The following is a 25,793-nucleotide window of genomic DNA, read 5'->3' as shown; positions in this document are numbered from 1 at the left end:
ATCCCACCCAGAAAAACAGTACTTGTCCGATATTTGGTTGGAGGACTCACCTAGATAGGATCGTCCAACTCGATGGAATATTCCACCAAGATTCGGGATGGTCTTATCCAGGAAAAATAGCCAGACGAGGCCGTCTGCTCGTCCGTGACTCTGCCTGCTCGTTCAGATGACTAGTGAGGTTGGATGAATAGTACCATTAGCTTCTAAATTTTTTCCTCTCTTTCTTTATTTGGAGTTGTCGTATTCCAAAAATGACGAAACTTTTTTATAGGTTCTATAATTCATGATGAATCCATCTTAATAGGATTCACCTCAATATCTCTTGAAGATTTCAAAATAAAAATCTTCAAAGAGGGTTACTTCTAGAAATTCTAGCAATTTTAAGGTTAAAAAAACTCCTAAAAATCTAAGAAAATTCACTAATATTCCTCTCACGTGGCGTAAGAATTTCTAAATTATTTCCAACCCTATGTTATTTTGTGAAAAAATAAGTTCTTTTACAATGCTTCATTTATATGCATTTTTATCATTTTATGTGATATTCTCTTTCTAATTTAATTTGAATTCAAACTATTTCAAACATGTACAAATTCATTCAAACTCTTATGGAATGCATATAAATATGATTGTGCACAAATTGAGATGTTCACCAAAAAATCATCACAATTAGTTCAGCTCATCCGAACTATCAACCTAACAAAATACTGGCTCATCCTATCCACCATAATCCCACCTACTAAATAGAAAGCAAGCTCATCTCATCCATTCAACCAAATAGAAAACTGACTCATCTCATTCCAAAAAACAGGGATGATTCTATCCCATCCAACCTCACCCTCTAACCAAATGCACCCTTAGTTTCTTATGCTATTCAATGCAATATAAGTTCTTAAGTTACGTAAAATGCAAATGATATTGAGATGTTCTCTTATATTTACATATATCCTAATTTCATGATTTCTTTAGTTTCCATGTTTTAAAGAGGCTCTCTGGAAAAGTTGATTGACACTCAAATCACACTTCAGGAAGATCCCAATTAGAAAAAAATAGTAGTAAAAGGATGAAAAAATTGTGCTACCATGCTCTTCCAAAAGAAAAAACTGAGCATGGATTTTACTAACAGTGGTGTGCAGCGATTTAATTGGGGACCAGGAGCACATGACATTAATTTTTCTGATTTAATCAATAATAGCTATTCAGAATATGTACTCGCTTTTAATGCAATAACAAGGAAGCACACTGTAGCTTTATTTTATTGAAAGCACGCTGTAGCTGATATCCATATAATCAGTCTGGAATCTCAGAGGCAATTCGAGAAACCTTTTATTATCAGTAAGGAAATCCCTTACTTCATACTTTACAAATCTTGGTATCATATGTATGTTCCATGTACGCAAAGAGCTTAAAATGATACAACAATTCAATTACAGACCAACAATAACAAACATGAAAAGTAGCACATGAAGGAAGAGTCACAAGAATAGTGATCTGATCGCAGGCGTAGCATAGGAAGTTCTCCACAACTCTTTGAGATCCTATCCTCATTTTCTCAAAGTATACAGCAAGGACATTTCTGGAGAAAAAGAGACAAAGATCAGTCCATAAGATATCTCTGTATCACATGGAGAGTGAAACAGAATATTAAATAATGTTACTTGTGTTTTCATGTTTATTTAGCTGAATCAATTCAAGGGAAATTCACTCATCTGAAGAATCTAATGGCATCACATTTTAACATGCTAGACTAAACCAGGCCATAATTATTAACTATTGACAGAGAACCACGAAGAGTATGCCCAAGTATTTGAGCGCTACCAGTGAATCAAAACAAATGAAGCTAATTAACAGCACTTAGTGTAGCTTATGCAATTTATGTGGCATATCTGAATATGATCTATCATATGATAATTTGAAGTGATACTGATATTTTTGCACTGAAGTTGCCAATACTAGTATTTATTACTTGATAATGATGTGTGTTTCCAGAAAACAGCATGTTCCCAAAGTTACCAACCCACCAGCTAGTGTATAGTATACAAAATATTATTGTGAATACTATAAATAAAGTAATGCGCAAAATTAAATGTTTAAGGAACATATAGAATGAACTTTATAGAAAGCATTCATTAATTTCTTTTAGGGAATAAAGCATTCATTACTTAGCCAGTCAGACAAAGGTTCAAGATCACATGGCTGGACCTGACAATTACTTATGGGCTGTTAAGACCCGACTGTCGCAGCTGATTACAGGATTAATTTTGATTTGCATATTGGTAAGTCCTTTTCCATTAGAAGCGTTGTGGACATTTCTGATACTAGTGCAATAAAATAGTCAGGCTATTGGTCCAAGCACAGGAGGGGTAACTTGCTAAGTGCCATAGAGTTCTATAAGCAAATAGCATATTTATATTTAGTTTGTCATATATGATCTACCAGATATAATACACGATAATTTGCATAAGTGGTATCAGTAGGAAAAACAGAAACCAAACAAAGATCTAAGCAGACAGATCCTGTCTGAGCCTGAATTCTCAACTTACTCAGGAGTCAGGACCAGCTTTTTGCATACCTGTTGCACTTTATTCTCCTGGCCGTGGTTAGTAGATGGTTGCCTAGCAGAAGAATTAGGTGATAACCTATCGTTCCTCACCCTGTTGAAAATACCAGTGTACGCTTCACCAGATGCTGCATTTGCGTCATCCCACTCACCAAAGGGTGGTACAGCCACTTCCTCTTCAGGCTGGATTGGCAAATGCAAAACGGCAAAAGCAAGACAACATTACTCTAAAGGCATTTCTAGCCCACATTCATTTCAAGACTATTGAAAAACGAAGTATCATAAGGTATTATTACCTCGTAGCCTCGGTCACTCTGCTTCATCCTGCTCCTTCCAGGAGTATGCTGGCCATGCCCCTCTGATGATACCCTCCTTTCTGGAGTCTGCATTCCAGTGGACCTGTGCTTCGGCTTTGATTGGTTGTTTGGCTGCATTGGTGAAGCAGACCCAGCTCCTGTTCTGTAGGGGCTTCTCGGTGCACTAGCATTGCCCCCTTGTTCTCGCTGAGGATTTGCATGTCTCCGTGGTGCAGACTCACGGTTCGTAGGGTGTTCGGAGTGTCGTCGCTGATCAGTTTCAGGTCTTGTTCCATGTGGTGGATTCTTTGGACCATGGTCTCGAGGATCAGGTTTGTACGCCGATGGATGCAAAGGCGACTTGCGAGGAGGTTCAGGGTCCCTCCTTGGATCATTTGGGTGGGAAGGAATTCCTGTTTTCTTGTTCTTCCGTGCATCCTCAAACTTTTGTGTGTAAGGGGTGTTGCCGGTGGTTTCCCAATCCCCAAATGCAGGAATGTCAGGTTGCTGTTCAAAGCAGATCAATTGGTAACTCTTTGTCAACTTTCTGGAGGACTATGATTTATGATTTACATGCATATAAAGCATTCATCTGTTACTAGGATACTTATCATCTCGAGGGAACAGAATTAGCAAAGACAAGAATTAGATCATCCCAAACAATGATGAGGACTTCACGGTCAGGACTTGGGAGACTATTTTTTCTGAAATAACTAGAATTGAAGCCCCCAAATGCTGGGATATTTCAACAACAATGCATATTGACAGATTGCCATGCAAAAGGATAACTGTGAGCTATATAATACATGGAAAGGAAGAGCATAAGTCATGTGATTAATATGGATCAAGTGCACTCAACTTCAGTATTGGGAAATTTTGTGGTTCACTAGTTTCAATGAGGATTATATCCTTTCTGTGGGAAAGCATCTGCCATCCATCAATCTTTCAAAAAAAAAAAGAATCCCCCACAACATAAATAGGCCTAGCACACACACAGCAGAACAATTGCCACAAAAACAGACTAAGGTAGGTTTGCTGATTATCAGTTAAGTGCACTGCTTATTCATAAATAGTTCTAGGTCTCTGTATGGCTCCCTGTGTCTTCCACTCAAAATATTTAAAATCAAAAAGTATGGCGAAAACACGCCCCTGATGCCCAAACGTGAAATATCTAAAACTTCTCCAAACTGAACAAGACAAGTCTGAACTGAAGTATCATTCGAAAACCACTTCATTCTAACTAGTTAATTAGCCATCACAAAAGAGGCAAATTCCAAATGTCTTGAGTTGAATCAAAATGTACTATGCTGTACCAAGATATCAAGAGCTCAATGAAAAAGAAAAGTACGAAGATTCAGAAATGATTTACTCACCGCCATCGGCCACTTTGGATCTGTGAGGTGAAAGAGCACAGCCTGTACAAAGGAAATTCTAAAACTCCCTCCTTTTTTCACCCAAATACTTGGAGGAACAGACCACAGTCCTCCAAAGGAAGGCACAGAACTACAGAAGGGCCAAATCGTTCCCCAGAGAAGTACTAAATTGGACTCTTTCCTCAAAAAAGAGTTAGCATAGTGCTCCTTTCATATCAACCACCTTGGTAGACCTAGATCAAATCACCAGAAATCAAGACCAAAAGATGGCCCCTTCCACTCCAATTCCTCCCAAGAAAGGTTCACAGGACTCCAAGTTTGTGCCCTTTTACCAAGGATAAAACTAAGAGTGCCCCCAGTCACCCAAATCTATCAAAAAGAAGAGCAGGATTGAAGTAAGCTCTTCCTCCCAAGTTCACCAAATCCTCCCAAGCAAGAACCTCAGGTGGCTAATTTAACCCCCCCAATTCCTCAGAGAAACATAAATATCACCCCCAATAAAAGGTGCCTCCTGCCACCCTTTCCAACAACTCAAACTGAGCAAGCATCCAACTAACAATCCTCCCTAAAGAAAGCAGAAAGACCCTCTCGAGAGGAACTCAAAACTTCTCCAAGAAAACACTCAAACCCCCTCACGGAATAGGACCCGAATCACAAAAGAAAAGTCAGAGGCGGATCCTTCCTTCTGATTTCGCAGCTTCAGCGGTATGTGCTGTGTATATACACAGGCGCGCGAGAGGGAGAAGGAGCGAGGAATTCAGAGGAGGGGGGAGAGGCTGGGGGAGAAGAAAAGGAGAAGGAAGGAAGTAGGAAGAAGAGAAAAGCCGTTGACGAGGGAGCCCACTGCCTGACAGTTCGAAGCCTTCAAAGCTCCTCTTTTATTTGTTTTTTCTTTTCTCGGATAAAAATTCGTACGGAGATATTAGTGCCTCGCATCTGATCATTTTGGCTTTATCGACTAAAATAGTAAGATGTGACATGTATCGCGTTGCAATTGAATTGTTCGCTTCAAAATGCATGCAAAACTTCTGCATTTTAATCATGCATAAATCAAATAAAATGTAGGAATAGTGAAAGTTATATAGGAATGTGGCAAGAAAGTAAGTGGTGAAATGAAACATAGAATAGTGGATCACAGAACATTTTTGGAATGACCGAGAAACGCCAAATATACGGGTATTTGACAAGAAAGAAGAACTTTAAAAATAAAGAAAAAACATGGACTTCTTCTGAGACGCAACATTGAAAAAAATCATATTAAAACTTTATTTTTTTTTCACCGCATGGGTCCAATATGCAGCCAAGTAAAAACTTGGTGCGAGTAACTAACATCATCTCGAACTATATTCTTTTTATTTTGTTCCCTTTTCGATTTCTCTCCTTATTATCATTTCTTTTATTTTCTCTCATCTCCAACAACTTTTTTTTGAAATGATTTGTGAAAATAAAGAAGAAAGAATCTTGTCCTGAAGTGAATAACTTTGAGAATTTCTTCGTGACGGTAACCGTGAAAAAAAACCGTTGGAACGCTGAAAGGAACGAAAATCCTTTCGTAAAGAAATTCTAAACCCTGACATAAATCGGTTGGGAATAGTCTAACCTATGCTGCTAAGTTTACCACTGAGAGGTCGCATTTATTGGCACCCGGATTTGAGCCATGGGCGTGGAATTAGGTCAAGGCACCATTTCGAGAGCAAAATGGTGATGGCATAAGATTGATGAGCATTACATGATGATCATATGCGATGAATTTAGGTTTTTTTTGCAAGATATTAATTGCATACGGCCATAAGAAGTTGCAATCAACCACACTACAAAATTCCACAACTTGGAAAACATGAGGAATAAACAATTGCAACGTCTCGTGAAGCTGTTGAAGAACTACTTTTATGCCCCGTAAATAAATAAATCGATACAAGTCAACCACGCATGCTGAAGAATACCGGAATCGGGTTAATCTATTGTGTGGCCATCAGATTACATGGGCGGACCTACTGTAATTCTCAGTTGAATATATATTATTTTAAAAAAAAATGAGTATGTATAAGATATATACACGTGTATAGATTTAGATGGGGCAAATTCAGTTTTAAGCCGGTCCAGTCCAGCCCACAGGCCATGAGCCCATAAGACCAAACGCACGAACTTTCTTTCTGCGGTCTGCTTCGGTGAGACCTGATGGTCCTGATCTCATCTCGTCTCTCCTCTAACCTCTGGCGAAGTGCCCGGCGCCCTGCAAGCTGTGACTAGGGTTGGCTGGTGGGCGGCAAGCCGGCAACATCGGCGAGGCGGGTGAGCGATTGCAAGACTAGGCGGCATTGCGACTGTGCGGTAGGTTGCCAAACAAGGGCGCAGCCCGCAAGCCAGTAGCGGTGGCGTGGTGCAGCCCAACTACCGTAGGGACATGCACCGATGGGCGGCGGCAGGACCAGCTGTCAGTCGACAATGGCACGCTTGTCTGCGAGCCGCAAGTGTCGAGCACGAGCTAGACACCGACGTGGTTGTGGTGGCATACTTGTCTGCGCCTGAGCGCCTCTACAGGCAGAGGCAGGACCAGCAACACCAGCCGAGTAGCCGACCCTGACGACCTGACTAGTGACCAAGCGCACGTGGCAATTCAGCAGGCAGGCCGCAGGCAGCCATTGCACTAGGAGTATAAGACAAACTCCATAGCCTAAAGGTGAGATGATTTAATCCCTAATTTGGCAATTCCCTCTTCTCTAATCCTCAATTGTCATTGATATCTGCTAGGCTAGAAGTGTGACTTAGTGTATTTTTGCAATGTAGATTGTTGAACCTTGAACAATGAAGAAGAAAACGATCGATTTGAAAACTTTGTGGGAAACTACGGGCACAGAAGGTAGCTTCCTCCTCAACATCGGCTACATATTTTTTTTAAATTTGAATACCCATTTTGCAAATTCTAGATCCGCCACTGTCAGATGATGACCTTGCATGAGCTCTTCCAAGTGAAAAACGACGGCTAGCTTTCTTGTTATGTAATCGTCATCAACTAATTAGGCTATCCAGATTTGAATATTCAACAAGCAAGGTACTCAATTATAATTAATACAACAGACAACTCTCATATCCCAATTCCATTTAAAAAAACAAGCAAGATAAACTTATGTTAAGAGTCTATAAAGTAATATGCATGGATAAATGTTGATTCAGATATGAACGAACATGCCTTATGCCTACCAACCCTCCTTCTAACGTACTTCCTCTAGTGGGTGTTTCAGCAGATCTTTTCGTACGGACGGCCAGGTCAAAGTCAACTCGCCAGGGAAACAGCCCTGCCCCTGCCTAACCCATGCATCCCGTCACGGAGTCCACTTGTCCGTAATCAACGTAGAGCTAGCTCCCTTTCCACCATCTAGGTAGGTACTTGTACGGTTTCAATACGTCTCTCGGAAAGATTCTGAGTAGAATTATGTGTTTTTTTAGTTCTGTTTGTTTTCTTTCTGTATTTTAAATTATGAATTATAAATTGTAAAAGTTTATTTTAAGTGTATTGTGGATTGTGCCATAATTCAAGTATATATTTGTAGAATTTATTTTCAGAATTTGGTCGTTTGTTTGCAGAATTCACAATCTAGGTGCAAACAAACATGACCTTTAAGACATTAAGATTCTATTTTTCGAAAGAGAGGGAAAAGTTTTCGGCGAAATGGATGATACGTCAGTTGATTCCATAGAATTCAGGGGATTCAATCATCTATATGTATGTGTATCGTAGACAGATACCAGAGAGCGAGTGAAAGCTCGATTTCTTACAGGAAGATATTCGATCCCGATGCATTGCACCACCATAAAAGAAAACTCTATAAGAATGGTCTTCAAGGGTATTGGAAAACATTTGTAGATGACTTATGAGATGATCAAGCATTATGTCAAGTTTTTTTTCATGTAAACTAGATAAACTATATTTTTCCTCCATTTATGGCTACTAGTCTGATTGGCGCGTGTATGCCGCGCCTATTTTTGTTTTGCTATGTAGAGCACGACAAAAAAAGACTAAAAAATTAAGTTCACAAATTTTGTACATTTCAATATTTATTTATAAAATTATTAATGTTAAACATATTAAATTAATTATAGAGAAAACAATAGTACTTTTATGCATGCACATAGTTTTAACATGTAGGTGAAAGTAATACTAACTTAAAAAATTTTGTTTCATATTTTTTGAGTTTTAGATATTTTTCTTTGCATTTTAGATTTTTTCAGCTAATTTATTAATGTAACTAATATTCATTTCGATATTTTTCTAGAATTTTTTAAAAAGGAAATTACATATGTATGTATATATGTATATACGTATATATATACATATATGCCTATATGTATGTACAAACATATATACATATATGTATACGTATATATACGTGTATGTACGTATACATACTCAGCCCCACTGCAACAGTAGCAGGACCCTGAGAGGCCTCTAATTCCTCCATGGTTAGGATATAGTATAGTATACTTAATCCATCTTGCTAGTTAAACATGTGATCTATACTATTAAATTAAACACCCACATAATAATACCTGCCTAGGCATGGGGATATTTTTGTTATTGGTTACTATGAATTCCAAAGTAGTACATATCTCCAATGCCAACCTTTGTTCGTTTTCCCCATGGGTTACCATCTTCTAGACCCGGACCATCAGCTTGCCCCAAATTTTGACCATCCTTTGAAGTTTGAAGTTTTCAACCAACATATACTTTTCAATTCAACTTGTCTAGATGTTGACAACAATTCGAGAATATAACCCAATATCTAAGTCCACGTCGTTAGCCTTGTTGAGCATAGTCTGCATAGACATGACGGATAGTGTTGAAGTCTAATAATCTTTTGGGTGAAGCGCTAATCCAAAATAAACCTGTTTAGGGTCTTATAAGCCACATTATATTGTTAGCCTGTTGAAGCCTAGATGCCAGGGATAATGTTGAAGTATACTTCCAAAGCAAAATACTGTCGACTGTCACAGTTTTTTATGAAACAGACTGTCACCAGTGTTTACATCTTAGTCTACAGATCGAAGTGGTCTGCACAGCATCTGCAAGTCATTCGTTGTTTGATTTGTTCTTCTCAATAATCTGTTTTCTTCTTCGTCGTCAAGTCATGAGACTAAAGACCAATGTTCATATGCTGCTGTGGATTCTTTGCCCTTTTTAATTTGTCTGTTTGAATACAGAGTCATACTGACTATGGCATAGCATCCTGGATCGTTTAATCTGCTGCAATATTGCTTACATCAGAGCTGCAAATCCAAAGAAATGGTCCTTTTGCTGCCACAGGGGTCCCATAAACATATGTTTTTTTTTTACTGAGATCAATATTTTTGTCTACATACTTCAATCAAATCTTCAAGAAGAGATCATCCCCAACCATATTTTTTTTATTTCGTTTCCTTTCCGATTTCCTTCTCTGTTCTCATTCTCTTTATTTTCTCTTATCTCCAACAGCTTCTCTTCGAGGGGAATCGTGAAGAAAAAAGAGAGAGAATCACATCCTGAAAGGAATGACTCTGGAAATCCCGTCGTGAAGGGAACCATTGGAGCGTTAAAGAGGACGAAAATCCCTTCACGACGGGAATTTCGTCCGGGGGGGAATCTGTTGGGTGTGGCCTAAGCTGATTTAATTATGACATAGGCGTCTTTGGTATCATTTTTTTAAGGGGAAAAAACCCATCGCAGGATCAGTGGTAGGCAATGTGCATTGGATTTCTATGTACCTATATGGCGTATATCTTCCGAATCTGAGAAAAATATTTCTTTTATTAACCCACTGGATATGAATATGATTCGTGGGGTCATGTATATGGAATCCATGGATATTGTTTTCTAAGCCAAGGTCTGAATGCCAGAGTGTTATGACGACAACAAGGCTGGTGGAAAAGGGTAGGTGGGGAAACGAAGCTCTTCAAGTACGCCACTTGAATACGTACATGATTATGATATGCATGCATGGTGTACACAGATATAATTGACTAGTTCAACTATATTTTTTCTCTCTTTAAGATCTATGATCTGCCACCAAACGCGAACAATGGTTTTCATGGATATTGTGACGTTGATGTAGAGGGTACAAGTATCAATTCCTTCTTTTTGTTGGTTGGGAGGCATGAGCCAATGAGGTATAAAGTTGGAGATTGTAAAGATTTATCCTACACCTAAATCCGTGAAAAGTTTTGCAAATCAGCAGAGACCTCCCTACTTAAAGCAAGTTAGTATCAGAATTCATATGAAATATCTGTCCCATGTCACAATGCCCAATAATTGAGGTTCCGATAAATCCAAAAATTCAAATACCTTCCCCAATATTTTTATGTTTCAATAAATCAAGATCAATACGACAGGAAGAAAACTCTGAGCTTCTTGACAAATCAACCCAACCTTCCTTCATAGATTTGCCAAAAATTGTCAACCAACCAAGATCAGTCATGATTAGGGAAACAATTTTTCCGTAGAGATGAAGATCCACCCGAAAAACAAGATAAGTTTTCCCCCACGTGGCTCAAGGGCAGGGATGAGACGAGTTTTTCTCCACGGAACTCACAGGTCAAGGCCCCTAGTACAAGTCTGGGCAAGGGCAAGGATAGAGTTTTCCTCACAGATGTCCATAGGGGCCCGAGTCCGCCGCTCACCGCGCTCGCACGCAGTTGCTCCACTCAGTCTGCTCACCGCTCACCAGGGGCCGTCGGAGCTCAGGGATCCAACAAGGCCAGAGACAGGACGAGCTTTTACCCTTATACGGCCTCAGGGGGGCATTGCCATCCCTAGACTCATGATGCACATTCTATTCTCTCCACTCACCTCTTGTAACTTTGTACAGATGCACACTGTTGTACCCAAACAAAGTTGGCAAGACAAAAAAAAAAAAAGGGAAACATGTCTAGGGATGCGTTGGGTACAAATGGATGGTGTTTAGCGAGAGTCTGAGACTATTACTGGAGCCTCTGCAACTTCTTTATATCCGAATCTACATCCACCGGAAATTTCAGTAAATCCTTCAGTTTGGTTACCGCTGCATCAAGGTTATTGATTTCCAGGTATCTCTCACTTGGGGACACAAATAGAACCTCGTTTACGTCTTCTTCAAGTTGCAGTGAGTACAGGTATTCAAAGACCTACAAAAGAAAGTTGTTACAACTAAATAGCTGTATTTGGAAATCTGAGGTACCCTATGTGGTCGAAAGCGTAATGGTGTCCTGCATCTTACTGCTTTCAGTCGTGAGACAACCATTTCCCTGACTGAAGATGATCGTGAGACTAAATTTATGATAAAAAGACCGCCTTCTGAAAGGAACTCTTTTGCCAGCAAAAGGAAAGAATCTTCAACAAAGTTCTCTGGCGGGCAAGATAGCCCAAAGCTGTGGGAACAACCATAGGCTTCAAATCAGAGTCTATTGACAAGAAATTGTTCCGAAAAGAATGATAATAGAATGGTATAGGAAAGACATGCAAAAGCAATACCTTAGATCAGATGAGTCAACATCGATGATAAGAATTTTGACCGCATTGTCACTGCCATTCGATACAGAATGGGCTGTAGTCCTAAGGTTCCCGGCAGCAATGTCTTCAACGAATTTGATTCCATCGCCCAGATGCACCTAACATGGGAAAGTGGGAAAATGTAATGAAGCTCAATGTTAGAAAAGTGCAGTTCGAATTACTAGCACTGGACACAACAGTAAGAAAAATAGGGAGATTGCAAGCTTAGTTAAACCAGATATTTGAATTCTGAACTAGGCTCATAATTGCTAATAGTACTACAAACTTCGTATTAGCCAGCACCTAAACCTGATTTTCCCAGAGAAGCAATGAGAGAAACATTACTTCAACTACAAAAAACAAGGGCATCCATCATGCTTTTATTAATAAAAAAGCTGTAATTGTTTGCAAAGGCTCCCATGGTGTTGTGCTTCTTGGTATCGCCTGAAGATATCAAATTACACATTGAGATCAAAATAAACACTCCCTCCGTCATAAAAAGAAGAGCCATTTTGGACATCAACATGATCTTCAAATTTTAATATTGACTACTAATTTCTTTGTAATATATCTGTAAAAAACAGCAAAAATATAATATCATGAAACTATTTTTTGAGAAAAATCTAGGCATTCCATTTTCTAATGTTCAAATTCAATATACAAAAAGTAAATGATGATCAAAGTTCAAAATAGTTGGAGTACAAGTAACCTAATACATCACTTTTTTATGACCGGAGGGATTAAAAACATTATAACTTAACATGCAACGGAACTTGGTATGGATGTTAACTACAGCATTAAGTACACCACATATATTTGATCAAATTTAGATTCCAAAGAAACCAGTAGGAAAATCCTCCAATGCCACTGAATAATTGCTGCATCCATGATATGCTAATCATTGTCTCACTGGTATGTGGGTCCGGTCCTACATTGTCAACTCCACAGTGCAGGATTTACACTTATTTAGTGTCATATAAGGAATCTGCCTTTCTAATTGTTCTAAGAGTTCAACAACCCACCTTCAATTGTTCATCCATTGAAAAGCCAAAATATTTCTTTGCTAGCTCAGCTACCATGGGGTCCAACTCCACAACCTGTAAATTTTGCGAAGTGTGATCACCCCATTCGATCAGTTAGATCAAGATGAAAGTTCTAATTTTTTTACCTCGATATCTATGAAAGGGAGACATCCACGGAGAAACATTGGGAAACAACCTGCACCAAGACCTATAACAGTGGTGCTGACCTGCAAAATGCAAAATCGAATATAAACATCCAAAAAATTTCCATACACTGTAATCAGAAAATAAGAAATAGTTATACTACAAGGATGCTGACATTCAACATCCAGGCTATTCGACTACTTCATAAGGGACAACCTTAGGACTTTAGGTTTACGCTCTTAAAAGTAGAATTTTTCATGTAGAATGATAACACGGTACTTACTTTTGCTCCAGATGCTGCAGCAGCACTCAGCGCAGATGCAACTAAGGAAAGCCCGGATATGATACTGCTGTGATAAGAGCTACCAAGAAAGCTATGGTCGATTCTCAGACTGTTCTTGGATCCTGCATGTCATCAAACGAACAACAAATGGATTTTAAAACCACAGAAGATAAAAATGTAAATCTGTACCTAATTTTGATTAGCTTATTGAATTGGTGAATGTAAAAAAATCAACAAGTGATGAGATAATAAGAATCAGGTAACTGTAGTTGTTAAAGTGACACAAAGAAGAGCACTAGAGGATTCATCCTTCTTTCAATGATCAGGCCGAGGTGGGAGAAAACAAATAAATCAGATAATGCTTGCGTTTCAGGTTAGAACAGCCAGGAATTCTTGTATGATCAACTAGTATTTCTAATAGAAATGCAGCAAAATCATATAGATTCTGCAACAATTCTGGATTATGGGCAGCTTTACAATTACTTCAAATTTTCTGAAACTCCTAGGGAGCAAGAGATTAGAGAAGGCTGACATACATCCAGCCCATCACTACCAACAGATGAAGTGCCCTTCAAACTTAGTGGTTCTGTGTAGAATAGATCACTGGGCAGTTAAATGAACAGATATTCCCAAAGTGACCACATAGAACGAAAATTGGCTATGGCTAACAGCAATGCAACTAAGGATTAAGGAAAGCCCAGATATGAATATTTTAAAAATGACATGCTCTCTCCATGAAATCTAAAAATGAGTTAATTTGGAATGCAAGAACTAGATTATCAGCAAATAGAAACGACCAGATTGTGAATCTATGATTAAAAAAATACAAACTCTGCAACACAACTTTCAGATTGCATAGAGACACATAAGATCAACAAAAGGCTCTAGAGAGGAAAAATATCAACTCAAATCAATGAGACCACGAAGGGGCAAAGGGACAGGGACAGTTTTTCATGAGTATATCAAGCAACCATGGCATAACAGCATATTGCACATTTAAATTTACACAAGAAAAAAAAATACAGAACAGACCCCTTTTCTGGTTCCTTCTTTTTTTAGATGTTGCAGATGCACTTTTGGTCTTTTTGTCTGTCTCATCACCGGGAGAATCTCTGATTAGCAACGCTTCAGATTGCACTAAGCCAGAACTTCTTTTGAAAATAAGGCGCCGGAAGATTTTCTCAGACATGGAACTTTGGTCTCCATCAGCATTTTCATATATAACATCTTCCACAACCATCGGACCAGTTATTTCTGAAGTTGCCTTCCAAATGCAATGCAATGCAATACAATGAGGTCAGCTGAGAAAGTAATGCAAGTATGCAACCCAACAGTAATAAGACATTACAACTAAGACATCGACTGTTATGGTAATGCCTTCGTGTTATGAGGGAAAAATAGGAATGAAAAGTGCACTGTCAGGATCATGGACCGCCGGAAGCCAGGAGAGATGCACCCTTGGACGCGAGGGAGAGGGAGTGGAAGGGGGGAGAGAGAGGTTCCTTGTAATGTCTTCTTGGCCTTTATTCATCAACGCCTCCTCTTTATATAGAGAGGATTCCTAACAATGGCATCTAATAGATAGAGAGCAATCCAATCAATTTAGCTAACTTTAGAAAACTAAGAGATATCTTAACAAAACTAGGTCTCCTTAACTTGAATGGCCAAAGAAACGGGCAGGCCACAGGTCCTATCCAGGCAGGGTTGCCTAGTCTGCCATATGTGCTTGAGGGCTGAGGCCCACCATGACATGTAACATGTGGCTTTGAGATTTTCAAAGGGAATTCCAGAAGCATATAAAATATATTGGTCCATAAGCTGCACCATCCAGTTCAAAATCTGAGCAGCTAGGAGGTAGTCGAAGTGATCTCATTTGCAGCTACCTCCCTAATATTCATCCAGAAAGCTAACAAAGGCATGCCAAATTCTTCTAATCCAGTATGCTGCTCTCATTAGATTGATTCTTCCTAGGAGCTAGGTTACAGAGGACAACATAGGCAACTCAAACAAAAATCAAATCAAGTCAATTAACCAATTGATGATGCCCAAACATCAAGTCTTCTGATTCATTGCAGGAATGACCAGGATTGGAGTTTGATGGTTTAGAGAATTGATTAGATGGCTCCTACTAAGCAACTTCAAAATTAGCTAAACCCAACAATGGCCTCTAGAGAAATTACAGCAACAGCAACAACAACAAAGCCTTTTAGTCCTATAGAGAAAATTAAACCCAACAATGGCCTCTAGAGAAAATTACAGCAACAGCAACAACAACAAAGCCTTTTAGTCCTATAGAGAAAATTAGACATTTATAATTACCTCTTGCAGAATATCTCTTTGTTTCACACCATCGCCAGCCATCATGAACCTACATAATTGTTGACATATCGCCAACACAAGATCAAATATAGAAATATTTTAGGTTTTCTAACAAAATGTCAAAACAAAGTCAGTTGGGAAAAAATATGTACATATGCGGCGATTCAAATACTTGTACACATTCCACCCACTTGATAGTTTGCTTGCACATGATAATATCAAATGTAAAAAATGGTTGGCACTTTCCCAACTTATCAATGTATAGTCGTAGTTGTTTTTAACTTTTCTTTTTATATTTCACTGATGAAGAAAAAAAAAAAGTGAATTTCAGGTCATTTTTCACACAAAGGCAACTGCAAATCTGTAATAGTCTGGAACAATAGCATATTTTACTTGTGTAGATAGCAGTAGCACAACATTCTAGCATATACTTCTGCATCTATAAAATCAGCTACCGAAAGTTGCATGTGTTAAATATAAAAATAAGAAACAATTACATCACTCTCCCCCAGTCATTTGTTTATATATTGACCTGTTTCCACAATTTACATTCCAGGGGCATGGGACGTGGATTGCAATAAGAAAATAGCAGAGGGTCACAAGCAGAATATTAACAAACCAAACTACTTTGGCATCAGCGGACCTGTCATCTGGGGCCTGGTGTACGAGAGAAGGCACAAAGGAGGGAAGGGCGCTCAGAAGGAAAGAAGGAAGCAGCGGCAGCACCAGAAGCTTAGAGATAAGCTTCTCTATCTCTTAGTTAGTCCGTTAGCATTCGATTCAGATTGTTTTGGCTTCGGTGATTACGGATAAAATAGCTATCAGTTAGTTGAGATTTGTTAGGGCAGGGCTAGCTCTATATATAAAGAGCAGCCGGTGTTTACTCACAATGAAGCAATAGAATCAATCTCCTATCCCCGTCTCCTTCTACCTCCTGCCTCCTGGGTGCGGTCGCCAATTATGGTGCCTAAGCTGCACCCTAGAGGTCTAGGACCACGTCCAACTACTTCACATGACTATGCACTCCGCACAATTCCATCCACCAACCTCCCTGCCCGTGACATGACTCCTATTCAAACCATGTAAAGCATTAATCCTCACCAACTTCAAAACCTTGACATAGCCATAGGCTAATGATAATACCCTTGTTTGCCCAAAATACAAATTTGTAAAGTTTGGTTTAATAATTTGATTTTTTTCATTATTTTTTGAACATTGCAAACATCCACTTTAGGTAAGAAATGAAATTTCAATTAGAAATCGTAGACACATACGGTATAGGGGCCTCCTCGTCAGGATTTCCAGGCTCTAGATCCTTAACAAGGGGAGATAAATCCTTCTGGGAATAGAAAAAACAGTAACATTAGGATAGGGCATATACTAAAACAGGAGACTTTGGCAATCTCACAACAATGTAATCACAGAAGCATCACCTTAATAACATCCATGTCAGCATTTGAATGTCTGCTATCCAAGAAAACCTAGCATAACACAAATATGAGCACTCCTAAATATCAAAGTAACAATAACGCTGGGTTTGCACTCATAATAAAGGTACCATAATTAGACGGGAAGCCTTTGCACTTTCAACGACATGCCACTGCCCTTCTTCTGAAGCAAATAGCCATTCCTGAGCTCGAGCCTGAAATCAAATTATGTTCTTCAGCGATTTTGAGTGGAGCAGAGGAACTGAGTTTTTTCCTAACTTAATAGAAAAAACTCAAGAAAAATGCACCAGAAGCTATTCAGGTTATGAAGAAAGCCTAGATGGGAAGATCAGCTGACCAACATCCCACTGTTTCATTATGATGCAGCGGAAACCGCAAAAGCCACAAATCAGAGAATAAAGCGATGAGAACGAGGGATAAACAAAACTTAAAAACTAAAACAATGGTTTTTGTTCCCTTTTTGACAGGATAAGATAGTTTTGCTAAGAATTGATCCAAAGCAACATATTTATAGGTTTCATTACAAAGATAAAGAAATCTTAATCCTAATAAGGAAACTAAAATTTATTCACATAAACATTACTTGGCTAGTACAGCCACTGACTAATAGCAGGGATCAACCAAATAGGGAGCGCTAACACTGATTCCCATTGGCATAAAAGAAAACTAGTGAGATGAATAGATTCCTAGTAACACAGGTGTTAGTCACCTAGATTTGCAAAGTAAATCCATCCGATGAAGTTTGATCTCAGCCATTCGTTTCCAATCCAAAGCTTGGTAGTTGCTTAAGGATTTTTCAAATATAAAAATTCCTATTATGAGTTAAATTAGAAGTCTTAAATAAACATTGAAAAACAGAGATCACACATATCCACTAGCTTCCTTCCTTGGCAATCAACTCCTAGGAGGTCGCAATCCCTAATAATACCTATAATTGCGAAGATTTAACAAATTACTATATCTCCATTCGTGGCTCCAACAGTTTATTTGCATTTAATCAGGCAGATTTGTGACATTAGTTTGATCAGCAAAACACGGTTAATCTTATCCAGCCTCTCCAATATGCCACCATTGGTTCTGCTGTATCATTTTTTTAGTTGGATCTTGTGGGTTTCATCTCTAGCCTACCCCAACTTGCTTTGTACAAAGGCTGTTGTTGTTGTTGTTGGTCCTGCTGCATCATCCTCCCGAGCCTTCTCTTTTTCACTCAAGTTTGAAGTCCTTTCTTTTACAAAGACAATCACTTTCTTATCACTCCTTATCCTTCCGAGCCTTCAGAGATTTCGTCCTCAAGTTTGAAGTTCTTTCTTCTACAAAGACAATCACTCTTATCACTCCTTGTCCTTCCAAGCCTTCAGAGATTTCGTCCTCAAGTTTGAAGTCCTTTCTTCTACAAAGACAATCACTTTCTTATCACTCCTTGTCCTAGAAGCTTATTGTTTCGCACTGCTGTTACTCTTCCAGGATCTGAAACTTCTGTCAAAATTCACAAGCAGGCACCAGCTATTCGACCGAAATTCTTCTTTTTCTCCCGAGCCTTCTCTTTTTCCTGAAAGGTCTCCAACGTTGAGAGCATCCACATCACACGCACAATGTAGTTTGACTTGGTCGACTTGACATATTTGCATGAGAATTTCTTTGTTCGCCCACATAATTAGTTATTTACTTCCATGGAAGGTGTGTTAGAAAAGCCATATAAAAATTGGAAATTACACCGGAGAACGAAACAGAATGATATGGCCTGGACAAGTCCAGGTTTGGTAAATACTATGTGGGTTTAGGTAACTGTGTGTTTGCCTTGTCAAGTATCGCCATTTCATCACATTTTCCAGCAATAAGAATGTGTTTGCAGAACTAGGATATTAGTTAAGGTCACATCTGTATGAAACTGGTGTAAAGTGCACAGGTCAAAAACTTCCATTGGAAACTTTGGCATAGTTTACTATTTCATCTCTGTTGTGTCTAGATTTACAACCATGTTTTGTCATGATAATATATCAGCTTATTTGACTTGTTTATTGGAAGAAAGAACACATCAAAGAAAAGATTGGCAGGATATTCAGTTAAACAACTAATAGTAAATAATGAAAAAGCAACGCTGCAAATTGACAACATATAACAGACCTTAGGCACAATAAAAACTCCACAGTGGTATACAAATATTTCAGTTTGCTTCTTGGTGTCCAGTAAAACAGCCTTGTAGCAATAGAGTGAACTTCCCTGTTCACCAAGAATGAACTGCTTCCTTCGTCCTGGGACAATCACCTTCAGATCTCCTATAGCTCCTAGCTGAAGATCACGCAATGAGAGGAGCACATCAACACCAGAAGTGTATGACTCCCGGATGATGTTTTCGTTTCCAAGAGCACGAATCACAGCATTTGCCTGTAGCACCAACACACAGAAGATAGAAGTGATGAGATCAATAAGTATCCTACGAGGAACTTAATTACTGAGTGTTCATACGACTTATCAGAAGAATATAAAAGTACCTGTTTCATGTTACAGTATTCAGCAGACTGATCCAATAATGATTTTATTGTTTGTACTACACCCATCTTCCCTTTTACCATGACTACCATGAAGGTCTGGAAGGCAGATCTTTTAGAGGGTTCACTAGCTATAGCTTGAATACTCATATCCCATCCAAATCTGAACTCAGACAAAAGTAGCGCTGCAAGAAAGAAAACAAAGAAAATCTTGTAAGTCAACTTTCAAAAATTAGCTGGTTAATAAAATAAAACATAGCTCCTCTATTCTGTTACTATTGGTGTTTTAGAATCCATGTAGCCTAACTTTTAAAATTTTGATCACATATATCTGTAAAAGAATCCCGATTGGATGCACGAAAAACATTAAATTTGTTGTTTAAAATGGTTCTGTAATCTTACAACCTTTGAATTTGTACTAACATGTAGTTATACAAATTTATGGTCAGAGTTTTCTCTTGATAATTGGGAAAGAAAAACCGAATAAATCAAGTAACAGAAGAAAGAAGTGAAAGAAGAATAGTTGAAAATTTTGAAACTATCTTAAAAAATTCAAAGCTAGAAATCAGGAAGATATATAAGAAGTCAATAAAAACTGAAGGCAAAAAAGTAAAGAAAAGGTGAGAATTGACAGAAACAAACCTAAAACATGGGATTCTGCAAGGGTAAGGCACACAAACTTGCCTCCTGATTTCAGAACCCTCTTGGCCTGCAAAAGATGCCTGCTTAGTCAGATATATCATGAAGAAAATAGCATTTCCATCAGGCTCAATGGATATATCCATTACAACAACTAAACCAGAGTATTTAAAATTCAACATAACTCCACTGACACACCTCATTTAGATATTTCATCCCCAGTTTCGTCCCAACCTCTGGCTCCATAAGAGCATCCAATCCTCCCTTATCAAGTATGACATCAAATGACCCATCTGCAAACTGGTAATTTCATATGTCAGATCGTTTGATAAGAAATATGTATTACAGAATTGCTGGAGATATAAAGAATAAAAAAATTGCAGGTATAACACCAAATAACCCAAGTGCAAAGTGGCATTTCGATATGTCAAGTAGTTTTGACAAGAAATGTGTATCACAAAAATGCTGGAGATACATCAGAAAAACTGGTCAGTATTGCGTCAATGACATGTCCTCAAACTGGCAATTCGATATGTCAGGTCATTGTGATTAGAAATGTGCCACAGGATTGCTAGACAGATAAAGTGCATCAAACTAAGGTTAGGAGCACCCTACAATTTCTAATGGAAAGAGTCGAGGACAAATTATAGACATGTAGGACAAGAAAATTTAGAGAACAATAAACGAAATATTGTCAGTGTGAAAGTTCAGCATCCATTATAAGAGGTGTCCACAAATAAAACCCAGCAGGTATAGTACCAGGGGCATTCAGAACCTCAACCAAAGTTACCAAACAAAACGTTTCCCTTTGGTTTTGGTTTGATCTAGCACGCTGCAGAAGCCACAAATTAAAACCCATAGTATATTTCTTGTTGGAGCTGCCTTAGGGTGACAATAAACTATTTTCATTTCACACTTATGAACACACAGACGTGCATTCACAAATCCCAAATCAACCAATCATTGTTGAAAATCTGCATTGCCAACTCAAATAGGCCTAGAACATTCAGCTCAACGATAAATAGTCTGCATGCTATGTACTACATAGTGAAGACAGTTTAACACTACATTGACATTTTATCCAGTGGCAAATAGCATCTATATTACACCATCTGGTCCAATCCAGTGTTGGAATTTGCAGAGCAGAAACTTTGATCCTAGCTCCAACATCATCAGCATTAGCAAGTTCAAGTTCAAAGCTCACAATTCTAACTCTACAGCCTTAATACCAATAGATGTAATAGTTTCAAGTTCCAACTAAAACAAACTTCACCGCTCCAACTAACGAACCATCGATGTCCCAAATCCTCCCCGAAACTATATCGTCAGTAAACCCAAAATCCAAGCTCCACACCAACCAACCAACCATACTCCGCAGTTGGTGGTGCTTTTCACGGGCCGTACCTGCATGCCGGTCATGTCCATGACGCGCCACCTCATCTCGGGACGCACGCGGGCGTGGCGGCGGAGCATGTCGGCGACGACGACGCGTGAGAAGTCGACGTTGGTGATGCGGCGGAACCCCGCGTCGTAGAGCCGCTCCGAGATGGCCGAGTTCCCGCACCCGGGCACCAGGATCTCCACCGCCTCCGCCGGGGCGCTGCAACCTCGGAGGAGGTCGAGGAGCGGGGCCTGCAGGCGCGGCCACTCCGCGTACCACTCGAAGCTGTCGCCGGTGCCACGGAGCGCGAAGAACTTGTCCCAGTTCTCCCGCGACGTGAAGTCACCGAGCGTGTCCAGGATCGCCGCACCCTCCGCCACCGCCGCCGGCGGAGTGGTCGCCATGGTGCGGGAGCGAGAGGCGTGGAACCCTAGGTTAGGGGTTTAGGAATGGTCGGAGCAGCGAATTTTGCACAGTTTGACCCTTTGGACAAACTATTTCTAAAAATGGACTATCACCAATACTGACGCGATGGGTGAACAGCAAATGGGCTCAGACCTCTCCGACAAACTCTCTACTAGCGCCAGCTTCCATGTAGTATTTTACCGTCACTCATCATAATAGCAATAGCATCTTTACGGTATCTACATATTCTATAGAATATCGAATATGGATGTGCTAATATCGAACGAACAACTATGATTTCAAAAGGTCAGATAAAGAGAGCGCGGTTAGGATTTCAAAGTGATTCAACTGTGCACGCCCACCTTATGCCTCCTAATTTGTAGATCATATTGTAGAATCCCAGGTTGGTATTACATCATAATTCTAGTCCCTCACAGATCACTATTCGATAAAATTCTTCTACGATCTAATCTATGTGTCATGTTTCAATCCATTAAGTATGTGATCCGTTAATTTCATATACAAACGGTTACGACTCAAAAACCTCTTTTCGAACTGAAATGAACAACGATCTCTAACAAGATTTATACACATGCGCCAATTATTTTGCCTCACGATACCAATCAAGCTCAATGTGAGACACATATCATCATTATGATATTTCGATTATTCACTCAATTGTAGCGGATTACTCTACTCATGATTAACTTTTTAATCATATTGGTATGGCTATGCACTTTCTAATCTAATCACATTGAGGGGTACAGAGGTATCTCTTCCATCATATATGAAGAGCAAATTCCATCTTGATCACTCACACTCTACAACATATTTTATGGTAAACTTGAAAGTTATCTTTATGACTATTCAATTACGGAGTAGTGTTTGATAGCCTCTAAGTATATCATTACACATTCTGGAAATAAATGATAATATCAGGTATAAGAATCATACAGGTACATCATTTGAGATTATAATTAATGATATATCATATAACAATCTGGATAGTTTCTCAAGGTGGGTATATCCAACACCGTGTTCTTTAACATGTATCTACATTATTGATTCGATATCTCTATATCCATTATCTGTGAAATATGATAATCAATTAATACATGTGTTAGTATATGAATCATTATTGTTCCACACAATGATATTAGGAACCATTTAGAATAACATTATAAAAAATAAAGAGCTTCACGAATAAATCACATACTTACTAATCAATGCAATAATAATTATCAAGGAACCGAATAACATATTATTTAAAAGTATATAAATATAGATGTGATATAATCATCTCTATGATTACCTCTAGAGCATATCATCACAAATGGTTCCGACCTATAAAATAATATATATATTTGTATATATTCAAAATCATTGTCACAAATGATTGTGTGTGTTGAAAACCTTATGGGATACAAAGAGTCGTAACCCGAGGAGACGTGTCTCTTCACACTTTATATTAGTGTGACTGGGAGCTAACCGGTTACTCAATCACTCACTTCATCCTCGTCTCGTCTTCCACTTTTAACTACCAACAATGGCTTCGTCCTATTAGTAGTCACCCTCTCTGGATGACCAGCCACTGCTAGTTTTGGCAACCGACCTAGATGAGAGGGGAGGGGGAGAGAACAAGGAGGAGACCATGGATGTCGAATGCATCAACAATGATGAGGTTATATATTATACATGCCCTACATGAGGAACTTGTGGCTATGAGCGAGGATGCCGATGCCATTGCCAATGACCTTACTATCGTTCATGCCCTGTATAAAGAACTCATGGTCGCAGATGAGGATGCCAATAATGAGGTTATTGCACATACCCTTGAGGAGGAGGAAGTGAAGGACTAAGATGAAGAGGAGATGCCTGAAAAGGAAGATAAGGAGGTGAATGAGGACGAAAACGAGGCGGGGATCAGTGTTGACTCAGACTCCAACAACTCCGATAATAGCTGCGAAAGCAGTGGTGCTGTTGAAATCATCGCCATCAGCTACACTGCCACCATCAGTGGCCCGGCTATGAAGAGGCATAGGCTAGTATCCTGTATAGTCATATCTATATCACATGGCGGTCCTCCCCATCGTGCCATGGTCCCTGTGGATCGTCCTGGAGGTCTCGTGAGCCACTGCAGATCAGAACTACAGTATATACGTACATGCCCTGTTATTCTTACCGCACATTCTATTTCATCAAACTATATCCATCCATACGCCGCTGTGCTTAAGGAGTTTCCGAACAAGAGGCTTGGCTCGTCGTGACAGTGACGCAACGCGTGTTCAGCGCGGCTCGTCGTCGTGGCGATAGCTGAGAGGGACTTCTCTATGTGGAAGCTCCCGACTAGACATCGGCTTGCTTGCCGTCGCTTAATCCGTAATTTACACTTGAATTAATGGATTTTCCTTATTTATTTCACCAGTTTAGTTGCAATGACTAGCTTTACAAGGAGTACTGTGAGGTTCCCAATAACGTGAAAGTTCACTGCATCCATATCTAGAACCAGATTTTAAGATTTCTTTACATTAGGAAATAGTTTTTAAAAAAAACGAGCCGACATGAGAGCTGTATATTGTATTAAATAATAAGAGAACCTAATAGGCTGAGATATGATTAATTGAGAAAAAATCAGGCAAAAACCATCAAACATAATGAGCAAACTACCTAGCTAAATTAGACTTAGAGCACCACAAAGACAACCCCGATACATAACCAACTAACTAGCTACACTAGACTTGAGATGGTTAACAATGCCCTAAAACAGAAGAGAGTCGAACCCGCGAGCGGGTTTCTCGTAGACGGCGCCTCCAAGAAGGGTACGACACCAAAGATGTTGTCATCGACCAATCCGAAATATTAGAAATGAGTTTTTACTCAAAGACCCTCCCAAGATCGGTAGGGAATATCACAGCACTGCCTCCAAGAAGAGAACAATGCCCGAGGACGTCGCCGATGCTGGCATTGGCGAAATGCCAAATTGCACTTTCGCCCGGTATTCCTAAACCTGCCTTGCCACCAAACCGAGCAAAGCCAAACCCCAATCAAGACTCGCTGACGCATCATGCCCAAAGACGGCCCAGACATTATGGTGGATCACCATTGCACGAAGCTTGAGAGAGAAAACTAAAAGCAGTGGCACGATGAACCACAAGCTGCACACGGTCGAGACTAACCACGTCGAGCACAAATTGCTAGGATCTCTAACCATCGACGAAGAAAGTCAGAACGAGAAGAGGCATCCCCATAGCTTGGTAGCAAGACAGGCGAAAATCGGGGGCAGCGGGGTGTTGTCCTCGATGCTATGCACGAGCGGCCACCAAGACAACACCGCTAGAGGAGGTCGTCGATGAACCTTAGGGAGATGTAGCATGGCCGCCCAAGTGCGTTGACATGCAGATTCAAAGAAACCAGCGGTGGCGTGCAAATATGGCCACCGCGCCACCAAGCATGTCCGCCTCCTCGGTAGAACCACATGCTCGCCAACATCCATATCCGCCACTGCCACAACCCAGTAGGCCACACAGAGAAGGACAACCCGGCTTGGCGTAGAACGGCAGGCATGCATGGATCCGTGCTGGTGACCATGCCGACCGGGGATGTGCCTCACGGCGGCGCACAGCCTAGCGGCAGAGTGCTAGACCTCCCGTCCACGTGCGCCCAAGCTGTGGGGATCTCGGTGTCGGGGTGCAGATCTTGTCGCCCATGCGTGTAGTCCCACGCGCGTCGCTATGTGCAATCGCTACCTCGACAGAACTACATGTTCGCCAGTGACCGTAGCCACCACCACCACATCCCAACAAGCCGCTCAGAGAGGGGCAGCCTGGCATGGCGCAGAACGACAGGCAACTTGAGGTGACCGATGACGCGTCAACCGGTGGTGCGCGTCCTGGCGGCGGAGCGCATAACCTGTCACCCACTCTTGGAACCCAGCGGCGG

The 25,793-nt window shown here is 40.0% G+C and overlaps 2 protein-coding genes across 2 annotated transcripts; both read right to left on the bottom strand.

The window, feature by feature from the left end:
* Positions 1–1,300: 1,300 nt before the first annotated feature.
* LOC133924071 (RPM1-interacting protein 4-like) lies at positions 1,301–5,065 on the bottom strand. Its single transcript, XM_062369444.1, has 4 exons — positions 4,227–5,065; positions 2,854–3,360; positions 2,570–2,740; positions 1,301–1,573 (listed from the first exon to the last, which is right to left on the bottom strand). The coding sequence occupies exons 1-4, from the start codon at positions 4,230–4,232 to the stop codon at positions 1,550–1,552; spliced, it is 708 nt and encodes a 235-aa protein (XP_062225428.1). The 5' UTR covers positions 4,233–5,065; the 3' UTR covers positions 1,301–1,549.
* A 5,544-nt stretch (positions 5,066–10,609) lies between these two features.
* LOC133924070 (uncharacterized) lies at positions 10,610–21,927 on the bottom strand. Its single transcript, XM_062369443.1, has 16 exons — positions 21,473–21,927; positions 20,267–20,368; positions 20,072–20,138; positions 19,433–19,614; positions 19,065–19,325; positions 17,051–17,134; positions 16,926–16,973; positions 16,767–16,831; positions 15,493–15,541; positions 14,206–14,437; positions 13,174–13,295; positions 12,893–12,973; positions 12,747–12,821; positions 11,707–11,843; positions 11,453–11,603; positions 10,610–11,360 (listed from the first exon to the last, which is right to left on the bottom strand). The coding sequence occupies exons 1-16, from the start codon at positions 21,851–21,853 to the stop codon at positions 11,178–11,180; spliced, it is 2,220 nt and encodes a 739-aa protein (XP_062225427.1). The 5' UTR covers positions 21,854–21,927; the 3' UTR covers positions 10,610–11,177.
* Between the last annotated feature and the right edge of the window lie 3,866 nt (positions 21,928–25,793).

The sequence above is a fragment of the Phragmites australis genome, chromosome 7 (genome assembly GCF_958298935.1).
Source record: "Phragmites australis chromosome 7, lpPhrAust1.1, whole genome shotgun sequence".
NCBI lineage: Eukaryota > Viridiplantae > Streptophyta > Magnoliopsida > Poales > Poaceae > Phragmites > Phragmites australis.
This window is presented reverse-complemented; position numbering and strand designations above follow the sequence as displayed.